General features: G+C 59.0%; 2 protein-coding genes across 13 annotated transcripts in view; one reads left to right on the top strand and one right to left on the bottom strand.

Moving 5' to 3' along the window:
• The window catches only part of DENND1A (DENN domain containing 1A), a 511,997-nt gene extending 500,935 nt beyond the window's left edge, over window positions 1-11,062 (top strand). For 9 of the 12 annotated variants that reach the window (XM_040482265.1, XM_040482264.1, XM_040482263.1 and 6 more), the window contains 3 exons: window positions 3,731-3,859; window positions 6,586-6,844; window positions 7,987-11,062. In XM_040482265.1, coding sequence (XP_040338199.1) covers window positions 3,731-3,859; window positions 6,586-6,844; window positions 7,987-9,180 — 1,582 coding nt within the window. In that variant the 3' untranslated portion in view covers window positions 9,181-11,062. Of the gene's footprint in view, window positions 1-3,730; window positions 3,860-4,152; window positions 6,845-7,986 lie in introns of those variants that run through there. The other 3 variants (XM_040482268.1, XM_040482267.1, XM_040482274.1) reach the window with 2 other exon arrangements.
• Window positions 11,063-11,526: 464 nt separating this feature from the next.
• Window positions 11,527-17,353, bottom strand: part of CRB2 (crumbs cell polarity complex component 2) — a 23,042-nt gene continuing 17,215 nt past the window's right edge. Inside the window, exons 11-14 of the mRNA XM_040481188.1 lie at window positions 16,895-17,349; window positions 15,998-16,114; window positions 15,325-15,442; window positions 11,527-13,636 (exon numbers count right to left, since the gene is read on the bottom strand). Of these exons, the coding sequence (XP_040337122.1) occupies window positions 13,412-13,636; window positions 15,325-15,442; window positions 15,998-16,114; window positions 16,895-17,349 (915 nt within the window). The 3' untranslated portion in view covers window positions 11,527-13,411. The remainder of the gene's footprint in view (window positions 13,637-15,324; window positions 15,443-15,997; window positions 16,115-16,894; window positions 17,350-17,353) is intronic.

Raw genomic sequence — 17,353 nt, 5'->3', positions numbered from 1 at the left:
TTCCGGAGATACCCTGGGCCTCTTGTGGAAGCCACTGTCCAGCCCGGCTGGCCTGGCCAAGCCAGGAGAGCTGACTGGAGAGGGAAGGTGGTTCCCTCCTGCCCCTCTCGCCCCGCAGGCCTGCTACGCGACCACACCAATGTGGGGAGGCCCTGGACTCTGACAGGGGTGTGAACTACGGCAGCCAGGTTGAGTGAAGCCAAGGTCCAGTCCAGCACAAAGGCTGCTTGCTCTCCTGTGAATCCAGACCTTCCTGGCATTCGGCTCACGTGCCAAGCTGTGATTGCTGCTTTCTGGTCGAAGCCAGAGGAGGAGACCATACTTGGATGGGTGTTGGAAGGGCATTCAGGATGGATTTGAGGGACACCAAAGAGCTTCATTCAGGTTGACCTAAGCAGAGGTGTGTGTCCCCTCGTACGCCTCTACCAGCAGCCCGGCTGACAGGACAGTGAGGGCGCTGGCCTAGAATCTCTGCTTGTCACTCCCTGGCCAGGTCACGTGGTTGCCTCTCTCTCCTTCACAGCGATGCCCAGTGCTCACCTAGCACTCGGGAAGTGCCTCTACCTGGCAGTGTGGGTGGGTGGGTGGGTGGGTGGGTGGATGGATGGATGGATGGACGGACAGACGGACGGACGGACTAATGACAGCCCCATCCTCTGTAAAATCAGCACAGTGATACACCTCCCTGCTAGGCTGTTGGGAGGGGTGGAAATAATCCATGTAAAGCCCCTGGCACAGTGGATATTATTTTACACATTTTTCCAAGACTCCTGCCTGCTCCTATGTACCCAACACCCTCACCCCCAAATGTGGTCCCACTCTGCAGCCTCAACGTCTCAGAGGATAGATGGGGAACCTCAGGGGACACTTTTATACCGTAGCCCCAAGCTGATGAAAGGGACAGGTGCTGAGCTGGGGCTCCAGAAAGGTGGGTGACATGGATGGGGGCTGCCTCATCTCCCCAGCACACTGGCTTCCAGACATTTGACTGCAAACCTCCATCGCACTAATGTTGTGCCCCATGTGGGGATAAAGAGAAGAAGGAGCCAGGCCCCTGCCCTTGAGGAACTCGACTTAGAAACAGAATTGCAAGAGGTTAAATGGTATGGATGAAGTGCTAAAACATTCAGCCCAAGGGGAAGCTAGCTTCATCTAAGGGGAAAGCTCCAGCTGGGGATTCCAGGGAGACTTTCTAGAGGGCCCATTGAGCCAAGTCTTCAAGACCTCAGTCGGTGCAGGAGGCAGAGCAGGAAAAGATGTCAGGGAGGTCTGCGGGGCGTGTAGGGGGGCGGCAGGAGGAGGCTGTGCAGGGGTGGACAGGCTCAGGCGGACAGCGTGGTGTCTATCCTGCCTGCAGCTGGCGCTGGGCACTGCCTCCCTGCAGCCCTCACCCCTGCCCACCCAGCACATTCCAGAGCTCCCCAGAGTGGAGCAGGAGGCCACCCTCCTCTCCACCCTCCACCCCTCCTCACCTGCTCAGGAGAGCTGTCCGGTGCTGGATTTAAACAGTTGTGTGAATCATCCTGTGAATACCTGGATGTTATTATTCTTAACACTTACTGGGTCTACTCACCACACAACCAGCTGCCTCAGAATTGCTCTGCAGTGTCGTAGATTTGCAGGTGTCCAGCGGGAGAGTGACAAGGTTGAGTTGGTGAATCAGAGCAGGATTCTAGTGGCTGTGTGGGGTGGCCCGTCTGTGCCTTGTTTTATGTCCCAGTGGGTGTGACAGGAGCTGGGTGGCCTCGTTTCTGTGAATCACATCTTCTTGCTCTCTGTCCTGAGTCCGGAGGAGAACACCCCACCTAGGCTGATGCTATCTCTGGTCTGGGAAGGACAAGTCCCTGACACCCAGGCAGGCAGCCTGGGCAAGGGGAAGAGCCCAGCGACCCGCCACCTTCCTGCATGTGGCCCTGGGCAAGTGGCTTCCCCTCTGGGCGCCTCGGTCTCCACCTCAGTATGAGGACAAACCGCTTAGCCTGCCTAACTTCCAAGGATGACGCAAGGAGTGAGGGGGTTTGGGTATGCGAGTGCCGGGGAGCTCTGCAGCTCTGGGAGCCAGCCCCGGGTTCTCCTTTTAAAAGAATAGCATATTCTTGGTGACAACTGCCTTAGCACTGGCGATGGCAAATCACAGCCCAGCCTGCTCTCCTGGTCCACCAGGAATAGCTGCTGTCCGTCACGGACCCTCCGGTGTGGTTCCCATTCACTCTTATGGACACGGTGCCCTTTTATGAAAGGAAAGCTGGAAAGAAGTGCATCAGAAAGCAGAGAAAGGGTGCCTAGGTGGCTCAGTCCGTTAAGCCTCCGACTTTGGCTCAGGTCATGATCTCGTGGTTTACGGGTTCGAGCCTCGCGTCGGGCTCTGTGCTGACAGCTCAGAGCCTGGAGCCTGCTTCAGATTCTGTGTCTGCCTCTCTCTCTCTGCCCCTCCCCTGCTCATGCTGTCTCTGACAGCATTAAATCAAATTAAAAAAATTAAATTAATTAAATTAATTAATTAAATTAATTAAATTAAATAAAAAAAAAAAAGCAGAGAAAGGAGCCAGCTGTGGCTGGGGGTGTTGGAGAGGAGACTGCCCCCCACCCAGGCACCCCGATGCTTCCTGCTCCATCGTCCCCCGAACTTCACCTCTGCCCCCCTCACTTGTATCTGAGCATGCCCAGCCCGGTGTGTAGGCCCGAGCAGCAGCTGTGGGGCCCAGATGTGACCCCGGGTCTGTCCGGCCCAGCTCCCCCTCTCCCAGGCCCGCACCTCTCCCGGGCCCTGGTCAGTGTATAATTCATGGCAGCCACGCGGACTTTCTCGGGGCTGCGTAGTGTTTGTGTTTATAGAGGTAGAGCTCACAGGTGGCTGACAAGGGAGATGTATTTTTTATAACAATGAATATTTAATTTCCACATCACAGATGAAAAGACTCTCTGAAGAGGCATGTGAGGGAGACTCCAGAGAGCAGCCGCTAATCAGAAAAGGGCCTTCTAGCCAGTGCCCCTCCACGTGGCTCACTTTCTTCTTTAACTTTCTATTTTTATTTTTCCCTGATTATTGAAGTAGGTATGTACATTGAAGAAAGTGTAGAAGACACAGAAAAATAAAAAGAGGCAGTGTGTGTGTGTGGGGGGGGGGGGTTTCGCCCCTAATCCCACTAGATTTTGTGGACATTTAGGTACATCCCTTAGGTACACAGTCTTTTTTCTGTGCGTTTTCCCATAAGTAGCTGCGAGAGAACGCAGTGTAATTACAATTCTGCATCCTGGCTTTTAGATTCTTCTTTCTTAGGCACACTATAGTTGATGGGTGGGTAATATTCAGCCAAATGTACCATAATTCACTCCAGCAGACTCCTATTGCTGGAAGTTTAAGATGTCCCGTGTTTTGATATCCTCAGCATGGCAGCAGTGAATGTCTTTTGTCTCCTTCTTTGCTACATTTAGGGTTTTCTAGACAGACGTGGGGTTGCGAGGTCATAGGTGGCTGGATCCGTGTTTAAGGCTCTCGACACCTATGGCAAACTCATGGTTTCTTTTCTGTTCGGGACCAGCTTCCTCACCTTGGGGGACCAGTCAGGCCTCCAGCGCCCTCTGGCCTTCTCCAGGGAGCCTCTACCCCAGGTTGGCAGGGGGAGGCGGGGGCCAGGCGCCGAACGCAGAACCCCCCTTCCCACCGGCCACATGGAGTTCTGAGGGTGCCTCCTAACTGCCTCTTCTCTCTTGTCTTCCTCTGCCCCAGCCTGGTAAAGCCCTTGCGACACTATGCGGTCTTCCTCTCCGAAGACTCCTCTGACGATGAATGCCAGCGGGAAGAGGGCCCGAGCTCTGGCTTCACCGAAAGCTTTTTCTTCTCCGCTCCCTTTGAATGGTCTCTCCTTCCTTCTTCCATTTCCCTGAGCTCTGCTTGGTGACTCTCCTGGGCCGCGTGGGGGAGGGGGCCGGTGCTGCTTGCCCTTGTGTGCGGGGAGGGCTGTCTGGAGCCACTGCCTTCCGGTGCCCCTGTGCCACCGCGCAGGGTGAGTGAGTGTCCCCCGTGTGTGCCTCTGCCCAGGGTGTTCATTCTGCCAGTCCCGTGGGCTCTGTGGTGAGGAGTGAGGTGACGGGGGGGTGGCAGGGCCGACAGGTGTGAGATGGGAGCACGAGTCTCTGTCCCTTACCCAGGAGACTGCACTTGACCGTTAATGGAAGTGGTTGTGGATGCCTGGGTCCTCCTCCAGCTCAGCACATCTCGGAAAACTACGGAGACGGAGGGTCAGATTTTAACTTTAAAAGAAAAAACACGTATTGATATGGAGCATATATGTTATTGCTGACAGATCCAAATGTTGTATCGATCTGCCTGACTTTAAGATAATTTATATCATTGCTGTTTATCAAGCCTGTGCCTCATGCTAATTATAAATTGCAACTTAGAAAAAAGAAGGTTCGCCCACAATCCAGCCACCTCCCAATGTTAAGCTTTGGTAGTTACCCCTTCTTTACCAGTTCTTGCCCTTCTACCCACAAGTTTTCCCCAGCTGGGCTCAAGCAGAGGGACAGCTTTTGTCTGTGTTTGTTAACGAAGTTGTAATGTTTTTAATGGGAGCCTTTTAGAGAAGGGAGCTGCCCTTTGCTGAACACCCACGGGGCCACAACCAGCCTCTAGGGAGTGAGCTATTAAAACCATCTTAGGGAAGAGGGGATTCTTCCCCTCCACCCCGTCCCAGCCCCTTCCCCTGAGCCAGGCCTGTGAGCCGCTCAGGGCACCTGATAAACCCATCACTTCTGCTCCTACCATCGCCCCCTGGGGTAGCAGGGTTCTGCCACCAGCTCACCTGTGACCAGAGGCAAGTCAGTCCCCTCCCGTTGTCCTCACTTAGAAAGTGGTGGCCTAAGTCAGTGTTGCCCGAGTTTCACAGGCCACCTTTTCTGTACCTGGAATCTTTTTCTTTAAAATTTTTCTGTCAAAACTTCAAAAAATTAACCTTCTCCTCAGCAATAATGTCTCTAATATCATAGGCCTAATGTGTCAATTATTATCTCTACTGTTAGTTAAAATAAAGGTAGAACCATTGGAATAAGACCTGTTCATCCACATAATCAACTCAAAATCACCTTGCAGATAAAAACGCCCTGCCTGAGTGATGTCCAAGGACCCCCCAACACAGAGTGCGGGGGTCTCGTTCTTTTTAAATTAATTGATGCCTTAATTATTTAAATAGTGAATAGCGCTCACTCCTTTGGCCATGACCTAAGAAAAGTAGAGGTTCTTGTGTGTGGTGTGTGTTATTAAACAGGAACTGGCTCATAAGTTAACTATACTGGAGTAAAAATAAATAAAAATAACTCACACAGGAAAGGCAAGGAACTGGCCCATCGCAAGTCCAAAAAAAATGGTTTCTCTTTAAAGAATACTATTTCCTTCCTTAAGTGTAAGGAGCACATTGACTTTTCTTTACCCCTTGGTTGTGTTCAAGCTTGGTTAAAAGGTCTTTAATTCCTTGATCAGATGGCTCAGAGTCAGTGGAAACTTTTGAAGTCTCTCCAACTCGGCATCCATTGCTACCTTTTGTTCTGTGACCTAGGGTGAGTTACTTAGCCTCTCTGAACTTCAGCAAGATACTAAAGGCTGATGGAGTCCTGACTGCTGAGCCCTCTGCTGTCGGTTCCCTACCCTGGTTCCTGCAAGTGTGACTTTGGGACCAGCAGGTGGCGCCGTTCCCCCACTTTACCAGAGCCGTGAGCAGTTTCTGCTGAGACACAGGGGACAGAGCCAGCCCTAGCCTCTGTCCTGGTCTTCACTAGAGTCAAGTCAGGGTTTATCCAGGCACCGTTCTCCATGTACCCAGTGGTGCCCTGGGGGCTGAGGCTTGTGAAAAAGGAAAGTTAGAGAAACCTTTCGTCACCTATGCCTGAGTCAAACGTACAGAAGGCTGTTAACAGCCTCTGTGCCTGCCATTTGCCAGGCATCGTGGTAGGTAGTTCACATAACCGCCACCACCACCAGCAAGGGAGATACACTCTGGAATGGGGAAGAGGCTGAGGTTCAGAGAGGTTAAGAGACTTGCCCAAGGTCCCACAGCAAGTGATGGCAAGACCAGAGCTAGAACAGAGGTCAGCACAGGCTGAGGCCCAGACAGTTATTCCTGAGGGTCCTGAGGCGTGCTGGGTAGTTACCCGGGGGGAGAATGTCTCCCAGCTCAGTTCCCCATGAGCCACGGGGAGGTGGGAGGGCAGAGACTGGGCTCAGGAATGGGCAGGCTGCCTGTTCCCTTTCTAATCACGTCCCGTTCCTCATGCCTCATCTGGATGGCCTGCAAGCCGCCTCCCCAGTCATCTGGTGGGTCCTGTGGTTTTCAGAGGAACTAAGTGGGTCCCCTTAGTGCAAATTAGAGCCAAAGCAATTTGCCCAGGGTCCCACAATAAACAACAGAACCCAAATCCAGCCCCAGGTCTGTCAGATTGCCAGTGCCCAGACTCCGGCACTCACGGGGACCCCAGGACACTCACCTGTCCCCAGGCCTCCCGGGTGTACTCTTCCTGGGGGTGGGGGCTGCTGGCTCCTCCCGTGGAGGCTCTGGGCGGGAGGATCCAGCCTGCTCTGCCTCCTCCCAGGCCTCAGCCATATCGGACACTCAAGGAGTCAGACAGCGCAGAAGGTGACGAGGCAGAGAGCCCAGAGCAGCGAGTGCGGGAGCCCACAGGCCCTGCCCCAGCTCCACCTGACCGAGCTGCCAGCATCGACCTCCTGGAAGACGTCTTCAACAACCTGGACATGGATGTCCCACTGCAGCCACTGGGCCAGGCCAAGAGCTTGGAGGACCTTCGGACCCCCAAAGACCTGAGGGAGCAGCCAGGAACCTTTGACTATCAGGTATGATACCGGGGTGGGGTGGGTACCTGTCAGGGCCGGTGCCTTCCACACACGAGGCAGATACCCCCGTGTGACAGCGAAGGAGACCAAGGGAGAAACAGTGACTTTTCCAGGGTCCTCAGCCGATGCTCAGGGTCAGTCTGACTGCAAACCCTGCCGGGCGGGCCAACAGCCAGACAGTGAGCCGCCCTCACAGCGATCACCGTAGAAGTTGCTACACCTGGTGGAAATCCACCCCTCACTTCCATTTGTGCATCAGACAGGGGTGTGCTGGTGCTCCACTCTCCCAGGACCCCAGCCCCACCCCCAGGCGGGGCTTTGACCCCTGATCCAAGTGGGCGTGCTCCCGTGCCCATCAAGTCTCCTTGGAGAACCTTTGGATCAGAATTCCTGGATTCCGGATTATTTGCTTGGGACCGCTGATCCGCCATTGTGACTTCCGATCTGTCTCATCCCCTCTCTGCGCCTGTCTCCCCACTTGCAAGTGGAGGCTGCTGAGTCTCTGGGTCTGTGGAACTGACAAGAGCTCCCGTGGGTCCAGTGATTCGAGCGCACCCTCCTGCAGGGAGTCCCCTGTTCCCCTGCCGCTGAGGACCAAGTCTGGGCCAAGAGAGGGCAAGTGGCGCCCAGGTAGTGTCGCTTGCGAGTGGCAGAGCCGGGACACGAGCCCAGTCCTGTTTTCCTGCCAGCCAGGGAAGAAACCTTTGCTCAGACCCCGTGCCTCACGCACCTTCAAGCTCACAGGTGATTAAAAGTGCCCACATGCTTTGAAAAGTAAAAAAGACCCAGCCAGCAGACGGTCAATAAATGGGGTCATTTTCCTAAACCTGCTTGGCGACACTGACGTAAGAGGACAAGGGCTTTCTCTGGAATCCCTTTGCGCGGTGAGAAAAAAGCCTGACTTGGAGTCGGAAAAGAGGGAAACAGAGAAGCCTGGGCTTGGCGTCCGGACAGACCCGGGCTCTCTGCTGGTGCCCCGGGCCCGGCTGCTCTGAGTCCCAGGGACCCGGTCGGCCACACGCCTGGGATCCCGGTCTCAGCGCCCACCCGGCACACGGGAGGGGCACGGGGATGGATATGTGCTGCCTTCCAGTCTGTCCAGGTCAGTCTCTGGTCACTGCCTCCCTCTTTCTCTCCAACAGAGGCTGGACCTGAGCAGGAGCGACAGGAGCCGTGGGATGCCAGCGGCCTTGAAGCTCACCCACCCGTACAACAAGCTCTGGAGCCTGGGCCAGGACGACATGGCCCTCCCCAGCAAGCTCCCGGCCAGCTCCCCTGAGAAGCCCTCGTCCCTGCTTGGGAGCTCCCTGGCTCTGCCCCGCAGGCCACCGGCCCAGGACAGCATCCTGAACCCCAGTGACAAGGAGGAGGCGCCCACCCCCACTCCGGGCAGCATTACCATCCCCCGGCCTCAGGGCAGGAAGACCCCGGAGTTGGGCATCGTGCCTCCGCCCCCCACTGCCCGCCCGGCCAAACTTCAGGCGGCCAGCGCCGCCCTCGGGGACTTCTCAGAGCGGCCGCAGGCTGAGTGGGAAAGGCGAGCCCCCCTGAGTCCAGCCCCGTTCCCCGGGCTCCTCCCCAGCGCCGCCCGCCAAGGACCCACCGAACCACTGCAGCCGCTCAGCCTGGCCCCAGGGGCTGCAGGCACAAGTGGTGACGCCCTGCTGGCCCTCCTGGACCCACTTAACACAGCCTGGCCAGGCAGCACCCTTCCACCAGGACCTTCGGCCCCAAATGTAGCCACCTCATTCACACCCCAGTTCGGCTTCCCCCCAACAGGGACCCCCACCCCATTTCCACAGCCATCGCTCAATCCCTTTGTGCCAACCGTGCCAGCGGCTCTGCCCGCCATGCCCCTGGTCTCCACACCAGCCGGGCCTTTTGGGGCCCCTCCTGCTCCCCTGGGGCCAGCTTTTGCCCCCAGCCTCCTGCTGGCCAGTTCTGGCTTCTGTGTCCCACATAGATCTCAGCCCAACCTGTCTGCCCTCTCCATGCCTAACCTCTTCGGCCAGATGCCCGTGGGTGCCCACACCAGTCCCCTGCAGCCCCTGGGCCCCCCAATGGTCGCCCCTTCGAGGATCCGAACATTGCCCCTGGCCCGCTCAAGTGCCAGGGCCGCTGAGGCCAAGCAGGGGCTGGCCCTGAGGCCCGGAGAAGCCCCCCTCCTTCCTCCCAGACCCCCGCAGGGCCTGGAGCCAGCACTGCAGCCCTCTGCTCCTCAAGAGGCCAGAGACCCCTTTGAGGATTTGTTACGGAAAACCAAGCAAGATGTGAGCCCGGCCCCGGCCCCAGGCTCAGTAGAGCAGCTCAGGAAGCAGTGGGAGACCTTCGAGTGAGCCAGGCGCCGAGAGCGAGGGCAAGCCGGGCCACGCGCTGTGCCGCCCGCCGCTGCGCTCCGAGGCTGGCCGGCCCCGCTTCCCCTGCTGTTCTGTTTCCGCCCAGGTTCTGCCGGTGGGAAGGGATGGGTCCCCTCTCTGCCGCCCCTCTTTCCCCTCCACGCCACCCGTCTCTGAGGTCTGGCCGCCAGCAGGTGGTGCCAGTTCTGGCCTGGGAATGGACCCAGCTCCTGGGCGCCCACCCCAGTAGCCCTGCCGTCACCCCTCCCCTGCACCCTTGATTAGGTTTTGCACTAAAGAGGTCAGCTGGGCGAATGACTGCCCCAGACCAAGTCCTACCCACCGTCCCCCTGGAAACCTCCCACCGGGAGCCCCAGGGCTCCACAAGGCCTCCCCTCCCCAGCTCTGTTCTCTTGCCCCAGCCGCAGCTCGGCCCTGCACACCCCCGCAGGAACCAGCACAGGCATCGGTGGTGGCCTCGGTGTGAGCTCGTCTATACCGGACACATGTGGTCTGGAGTTTGGAGTAAGGAGCCCCCCTCCCGGGCTGGAGAGCCTGCCTATCTGGAAGGGCATTTACAACCCTCTCTAGCAATACCCTCACTCGTTCTTTCTTTCTTGAGTCTTCACCCCAACCCCAACCTTCAGTTGTTTCTGGCTTGGGAGGGATTTGGGGCTGAGGGATCCTTGGGAACCCTCTGGCAGCCAAACACAGTCGCAGCCAGCCCTGCGTGGGGGCTGGGAGCACCAGCAACTCTTGATTCGTAGAAGAGAAAATAGCAACAGGTAAACAGTGCATCCGGAGGAGTGGGGCTGCCGTCCTGGGCTCTGCCTCTAGTATGTACTGAAATGGGGCCCAGCTTCTTGTCGCGTGGGACCTCGGGGGAAGAGCCGAGAAGCAGGCACCCAGATCCCAACTGGGAAGCCAAGCTGAATGCCACAGACTGATGCAAGAGTCCCAGCTGCTGTTCAGGAATGGGCAGGGGCTCTGAGCCCTTCTCCAGGCCCTGGGGGAGTGCATGAACTTGGCTTCTTGCAGCCTGGAGGCCGGAGAAGGGCCAGGAGCCACCCCCTCCCCCGCCCACATAGCGTAGAAATTCCTGAGGCCAATGTCACCAAAGCTAAATTGAAATGTTTTGTTATTGTTTCTTTTATCTATCTTTTCCTTTCTACTTTATTGATTTGACGATTCTTAAAATTGACTAGTTTCAATAAACCGAGTTAAAATACGGCCCAACCATTTAAGAAAACAACCATCTGAGACATGCAGGAAATTGTGAGCATTTCGACCTGATTTCTCATTTCCTATTTGTGAATGGTCAGACACACAGTCTCAGAGGTGTCTGACAGGGCCAGGGGGCTCCTGGAGGCCCCCGGAACCCCAAGGAGCCTTGTCATCGTCTGAGGGACCCTGTGTGGGTCCGTGAGGCCGGGAGGGCTGGCCCGGAGTTTCTCGGACACCAGGTGCGAGGAGCTGCTGGCGCACAGCCCCTTCCTGAGCCGATCACGGCCCCTTGGGCAAGCCCTCTCTCGCTCTCAATCTCTGCGTGTTCTCGGCCCGCTGAGGTGGCGAGGGAGCCACGTGGTGTCTGGGCACATGGGCACCTCCAGGATTCTCAGGTGTTTCCGCACCGGTTCCAGATCCGCCCACCCACCCCGGGCGGCCCCCCAAGCCCCGTCGGAGACAAAGTGTGAGATGAGGGATGCTGTGGGGCCCCAGGGAAGCAGAGCCCACCCCGTGGTTGGTCTCCCCGGCTGGGCTGGGGGCTGGTGGCGAGCACTCCATGTTCTCGAGAGCATTGTTGTCTCTTCACTGGCTGGACTGAATTTGCACCCAAGGGTGAATGTTGTGTGTGCGTTCAATAAAATCTTCTTGGGGAGAAGGTTGGTATCCCTGTGTCCTGAGGAAGCTCTGGGGGAAAGGGAGGGCTCAGAGCAGTCAGGGAAGAATTTGACCCCTGGCCCACTCCCCAGCCTCTGTTCCATTTGAGCCTCTGAGACCAGGTCCTTCTCCCTCTGGAGTAGGGCATGGGCAGGGGGTAGTCACAGGCATGCCCAGGCCTGGCCAGTCCTTGGAGCAGGGCTGCAGGTCACCGGTGGTGTTGAAAGTGCCCACGCTCCAGGGAACAAGTTCAAGGGAACAGCAGGAAATTCAGCCCCATAGATAGGTCATTAGCAAGGGCAGAGCCTTAAAAACCAACACCTCTGTTGTGTTGGGGGAGATTGGGACCAAGCACCCAGAGTAGGTATTAAACACACCCAGTCACCCTTCATGTGCCCATCATCTGGTCGTGTCCCCGTCCCTGGGCTGTCCTTGAAAAGGACAAGAGAGGAGGACAACACAGGGCTCCCCAAAAAGTGGCACTTTTATTTATTGGGGTTCCGTGTGTCTTAGGAGTCTGAAAGGACACAGGTTTGTCAAATCCCTGATTTAATAAAGTAAATAACCAAAGCACCAGCTGTGGCTAAGGTGCTGGTACCAGATGTTTCCTCCCCCACCTTCCCAGGAGTCCTAGTGGAGAAGGTTGGGGGAAAGGTCCCACCTCCTACAGGATAAGGGCTCATCAAGCCCCTTACCCTAGCGTTCAGGGCCCTTCCTGTCCCAGCCTCAGCTGAACCCCTCAGTCTGAGCCGCCCACATGCTCCCTTACCCCTCATCACCACGTGGTTCTCCCACAGATTTGATCCTGTGCCTCTGGAAGCTGCCTCAGACCCCAAGGGGAGCTGGGGAAAGTCAACCGCCAATCTAAAACTGGGAAGGGGTCCCCTGGCCTTGGCACAGGAGGTGCTGGCCAAGGAAACAGGAGGGACAAAAGGGCATGTCTCCAGGTCAGGGACAAAGGGACTCCGTGGGGCTGGGAGGAGGCCCGGCACCGGGTGCCGGGAGGGCGGGTGCTCCTCTGGGATCAGTGTGATGGCACTACCAGGGAAGGGACCGACTGGAAGGAAAGCAGCACATTCTTCCTCTGTGTCTGTGTCTGTGTCTGCAGGACCAGCCCCGACACAAAGAGGCCATGCCAACGTTTGCTGAGTTCAGCAAACAACTTGGGAGGACTTCCTGTGAGTCCTGAATCCACCTCCCCCCTGCCCCCCAGCCATTTAGAGAGACGACTGGTCTGTAGGTGAAGGAGTGGCCTCGCCAGGCAGCTGTGACTGGGGAGTGCTGACCCTGGAGAACCAGAGGTGGTCAGGTGGGACGTGGCGGGCGGGGGGGGGGGGGGGCGGGTGCGGGGGTGGGGGGGAGGCAGAAGTTTTGCTCCTTTATCCTCTGGCCCGCTTGCAGGCCCCCGGGAAAGCCCACCCCCAACTTTCTCTCGGCTCCAGCCAGAGGGACAACCCTTCCTGAAAGCTAAAAGGGTGACCCAAACAACCCAGTAGTGCACACCGTCCCGGGCTCTTTCCCCGCTGTCATCCACTGATCCTCACCACAGCGCCGTGAGGTAGGCGGAGGCCGCAAGGTGGGACGGCTGGGGGCAGCCCGTCCTCTGCTCCCGCAGATCCGCCCTGGCTGTGGCCCGACTGTGCCACACAGCTGCCAGAAGGAGCATTTGTCCTGGGAGCCAGGGGCCGCTGGCTGATGACCACCCTCCTTCTGGTTTCCCAGTTGCCTCCAGGTTGGGGACAGCCTCAGACACGGGAGAAGACGCCAGAGCTGGGGGGTCTCGGTCCCTGGGCAAGCCGTGGCCTGGCCTCCCGGAGAACACGTACTGCCCCTGCCCCAGGGCTGCGAAGGGTATCCCCGCTGCCCAGCCACCCCTCTGTGGGGCCTGCACCCACTACACGGTCCTGTGCGCCCACAGCAAAGGCACGGACAGGCCCGCGAGCCCCATCCAGAACACTCTCACTGGCATCTGCAGATCAGCAGTCCCCAGGTACGTGCCCACACGCACTTCTGAACGCACCGTGTGCACCTGCGTGTGCCCCTCCCCGGCACAGCAGTCCGCCTGCCGGGGCACGAGCTGGCAGGTCCGATGGAGACGTCCACGGCCTTGCCAGGCCCCGGTCTGCATCCCTGAGTGCTTCCCGCGGTGCTCCCCTCTCCCGTCCACAAATGGGGCGCAGGCAGGGGCTGCCGGCAAAGGTGACACTTGCCCAGCAGGTCTCCCGGGCTCTCCGGCAGCTCCCCAAGGCTGGTAAGAGGCCAGCCACTTCCCCGCAGGCTCCTGGAAGCGGCTTCCTTGGGTCCTCGGTAGACACACCTCGCAGGTGCCAGAGCCCGCAGCCAGGCAGGTCTAGATGAGTCTCTCCTCGGGCGGCACCTTGAGGACACTGTCCATCTCCAGCCGGGCCCCAGCCACCTCCTGCTGGCTCGGGCTGTAGGTGCCCTCCGACTGGCGGCGCTTCCTGGCCGCCAGGATCCCTGAGAGGAGGCCCAGGAGGAGGAGGAGGAGGCAGGCGCAGGCCGCGGGCACCGCCACCTCCAGCAGTGGGAACGGCAGTGGCAGCGGCAGGCTCTTCTGCAAGAGACCAAGTCACCAGGCCTGAGACCGGGGAGCAGGAGGGTGCGAGCCTGTGCGTGGGGTTTTACGTGACGCTTACAGTGGTCTAACGAAGGGGGAGTGAGGACACTCCCTCGTGTCCCTAAGGACAGGAATCTTTGCTTTATTTTGTTCACCGGTAAATTCCAAGTGCCCAGAGCAAGGCCTGCGTGGTAGCTCTTGGTAAGTACTGAAGGAGAAAACGGGCTTTGCCCAGATTCCCCCACACGACTGGCAAGCCAGGACGGCAGTCTCCTCCGTCTGCCCCCAGTGCCCATGCCGTGGCCACACCACCGTCCTTCAGTCTTGAATTCCAGCTGCAGGCCCTTCCTTTAGTGGCCAGGGATGGCCCCTGCCACCCAGCCTCCCAACTCGGCCTCCCCCGCCCTGCAGTAAACTCTTCCAATCTGAGGCCACGGGGACTTGATCCCTCCCCATCCCAAAGGGTGGTCTGGTTTTTTAGTGTCTGTGGAGACCACGCTTAACTCTCAAGTGGGAGGCCTCTCAGGAAGCAGTAAGAGAGGCTCCCCGCCAGGTGGCCTGTGCAGGGCAGGAAGTGGGGGGGGCGGGCCGACCTAGCTGATGGGGAGCTCAGAATCCACCAGGGTCTGCCCAGCTAGGGAGACTGAGCTTTAGGGAGCCCAGAAGACCTCTCCATCTCCAGTCACAGACTGCCAGGATGCCACCATCAAAGATTCTATGGGCCTGGAATTGTTGACCCCCCCCCCCCCCCCCCCCCACCACCACCTCCCACTAAATCACCAAATTCCTGGATTCTGGAGCCTAAGAGTCTCAGACTCCCCGGCCCTCCCTCTGTCCCGTGAAGCCTCTCAGCCCATTGTGACCTGCATCCCAAGTCCCAGTACCCAGCCCTGAATGAGAAAAGGCATCCAAGGCGGTAGAGAAAAATTCATAGCAGCCCCGAGTGGGCCCTCACCAGCCTCCACCCCTGGGCACTTCTTGGGGAGCTGTAAAGCCATCTCCTCCCTTGGCCCTGGGAGGAGGGTAGGTGGAGGAGACAGAGGCCGTAAAGCTCAACTTGAAAGGAAACATTCCCCAGAAGCAGAGGGGATTTGCGGGTTTATGACCCGGGCTGCCAGAAGCCTGTGGAGATCAAGGCTCCTCCCCAGGCCTCCCGGCCTACGTCTCTCCCATTAGCACCCACTGTGGGCTCACTGCCCACTGGGCCTGTGGCACCTGTTCCACCCCTTGGTGGGGAGGGGGTTTAAGCTCAAGCGGCCTGCTGGGCCCCATCTATCGGGCGCCTCCTCAGCTGAGCCTCCCTGCGGTCACGGGCTGCCTTGGGCAGCAGAGCCAGCTCTGGCTCAGAATCCTGGGCTCTCCAAATCGTCCTGCTCTAGAATTCTGGCACACAAATGACTGGAGATTACAGGCTCGTGTATCGGCCAACTGAAATCCCAGAATTCCAAGATCCTGTGGGTCCCGAATCTTGATCCCCAATAGGACTTGGCCGTGCCCAGCCGTTTCCCTGCCAGTCCCCAGAGGGAGGGCGGGCCCCCCAGGCTCTCCCCACTAGTCCGTACCCCAGGACAGCGTTGGTCCAGGAACAGTGGGCCGTACATGCTCTCCGCACCACCCCCCATCCCCCAATCATCTCGCTAACGTCCAAGACAGGACACCCCCCAAGCCCCTGTAGCATCACTCACCACCACTTCACAGAACTGGCCTGAGAACCTTGCACTGCAGATACATTCATACACCCCACCGGCTGCCCGGCAGGTGCCCCCGTTCAAGCAGGGGTTGGCTTCACAGGGGATCTGACATCTGGGAAGCAGAGAAGGTAAAGGCTGAGGAAGCTGCCTTCTTCCCCATCTGCTTTAGCTTCTCAACACTCCCCCCACCCCCAACCAATACACAGGTGTCCATCCGCTGTCCCCATGGGCTGTCCCCGCCAGGTGACTGAAGCATACTGGGACCTCCACCACCACCCCCCTCTGCCCCAGCTCATGGCTGAGGATGACTGGCTCCATCGGAAGCACAGGGCGGCTGCCCAGGTGTGCTGATGCCCTCTCTGCGGAGTGGGCCCAGAACTTGCACCTGTCCGGTCTCCCTGGGCGACCCGAGGCAGGCGGGCTGAGGACGAGACTCTAAGAAACACCACCAGGCAACTACTTCCCCAGGTGACAGCATAACAGAGGATGGCCTTGGAAAGCCCAGGAGAAAAGCACTCGAGTGGCAGAGGTAGGCTGTCTGGCACTGTGATCACAGTGAGGGGTGGGATGGTGAGCAAGAATCCACACCCCACTTTGCCTGCCCTGGTTGGAGGGCATCCAGGGGCCCACCGTGCCCAGCTCCCAGGCCCCCGGCCCCCAGACCCACCTCTGGCCAGCAAAGCCCTCCTGGCAGCTGCAGTTGGCAGCCCGGGGCCCACCCTCACAGGGGCCACCATTGAGGCAGGTGAAGTTCAAGCTGCACGCCTCTGGCGGGACAGGCAGTCTGGGGAGAAAACACAATGTCTACGCTGGGGGCGGCATCCGGGGAACCTGGCCCCAGCCCCTGAGGCTACAACAGGCCACTGGAGCCTCTGTGTTCTGAGCTGTGGAATTCGGGGCCCACCTGCCACAGACTTAGTGGTGTCTGAGGTGGAAGGGATGGGGCGTAGGGTGGTCCCCACCCCCAACATAGTGCACAACCTTCAGACCCTGGATGGGAACCTCTCCCCACAGAGAGAGTCCTTTGAGAAGCTGATGAAATGTCAGGACTCTCCTTGGAACAAAAACCATGTTCCTAAACGTAAAATTTGAGCCTGGGGAAGGGGGAAGTCAGGCCAGACAACCCTCCCTAAGCTTGCTTCCGAACGGAGTAGGGAGTCAAAACCAGACTGACAGGGGGAAGTGTCAAAACTTCCAACCATCTCCTTCTGCCCCTGTCATCATCCTCAGGGGACTAATGGGCATGAACGTGAATGGTGGGCGGCTAGGCAGGAAAGCCTCCAGGTGTTCTTCCAAACCTAGCCCTGTGTTCCCCCTGCACCCCCAGACGAGAGCGTTATTTATCTCAAATTCAAACTGTTCTGGGTCTTAGCTGGCAACCCTAGGGGCCCGCTGTTCCCATTTCACAGATGAGGGCACGGAGGCTCCGAGAAGGGAAGTGGCTGGCCCACAGAACCAGAGCTTCGGCGCCCCACCCCCCACCCCTGAGGGCCGCACCCCCACCCCCACCCGCCCGGACAACCCACAGGGCCCCTTGAGCCCAGGCCGCGCCGGCCCTCCGCACCTGCAGCGCGGGCCCACGAAGCCAGGCGGGCAGCGGCACTCGAAACTGCCGTCGGGGCGCGAGTGGCAGCGGCCTCGAGCACAGGGCGCCGAGCGACACGGGTCGGCGCGGGCCTCGCAGCGCGGGCCCTCCCAGCCCGGGCCGCAGGCGCAGGCGAAGGCGTCGAAGAGGTCCCGGCAGCCGCCGCCGTGCAGGCAGGGCGAGGGGACACACACGCGCGCTCCGTGGCAGCCGAGGCGCGGGGCCGGAGCCCCGGGCCAGGCCGAGAAGTGCTCCCGCGAGCCGGGGGCCGCGCCGGGCCGCGGAGACGCCAGGGGCAGCGGGAGGCCGCCCACGGCCACGCGACCCAGGCAGCCGGTGAAGTTCTCGGCCAGCTGAACGAGCGCGGCGCCTGGACCGCGCAGGAAGGCCAGGTCGCCGGCCAGGCCGCGCAGCGCCACGGGCGTCGCCGCACCGTCC

Source organism: Herpailurus yagouaroundi, unplaced genomic scaffold (genome assembly GCF_014898765.1).
Source record: "Herpailurus yagouaroundi ecotype Mexico unplaced genomic scaffold, PumYag 160, whole genome shotgun sequence".
In the NCBI taxonomy this organism is placed as follows: Eukaryota; Metazoa; Chordata; class Mammalia; order Carnivora; family Felidae; genus Herpailurus; species Herpailurus yagouaroundi.
Note: the sequence above shows the minus strand (reverse complement) of the source record. Positions and strands in the feature narration are given on the sequence as shown.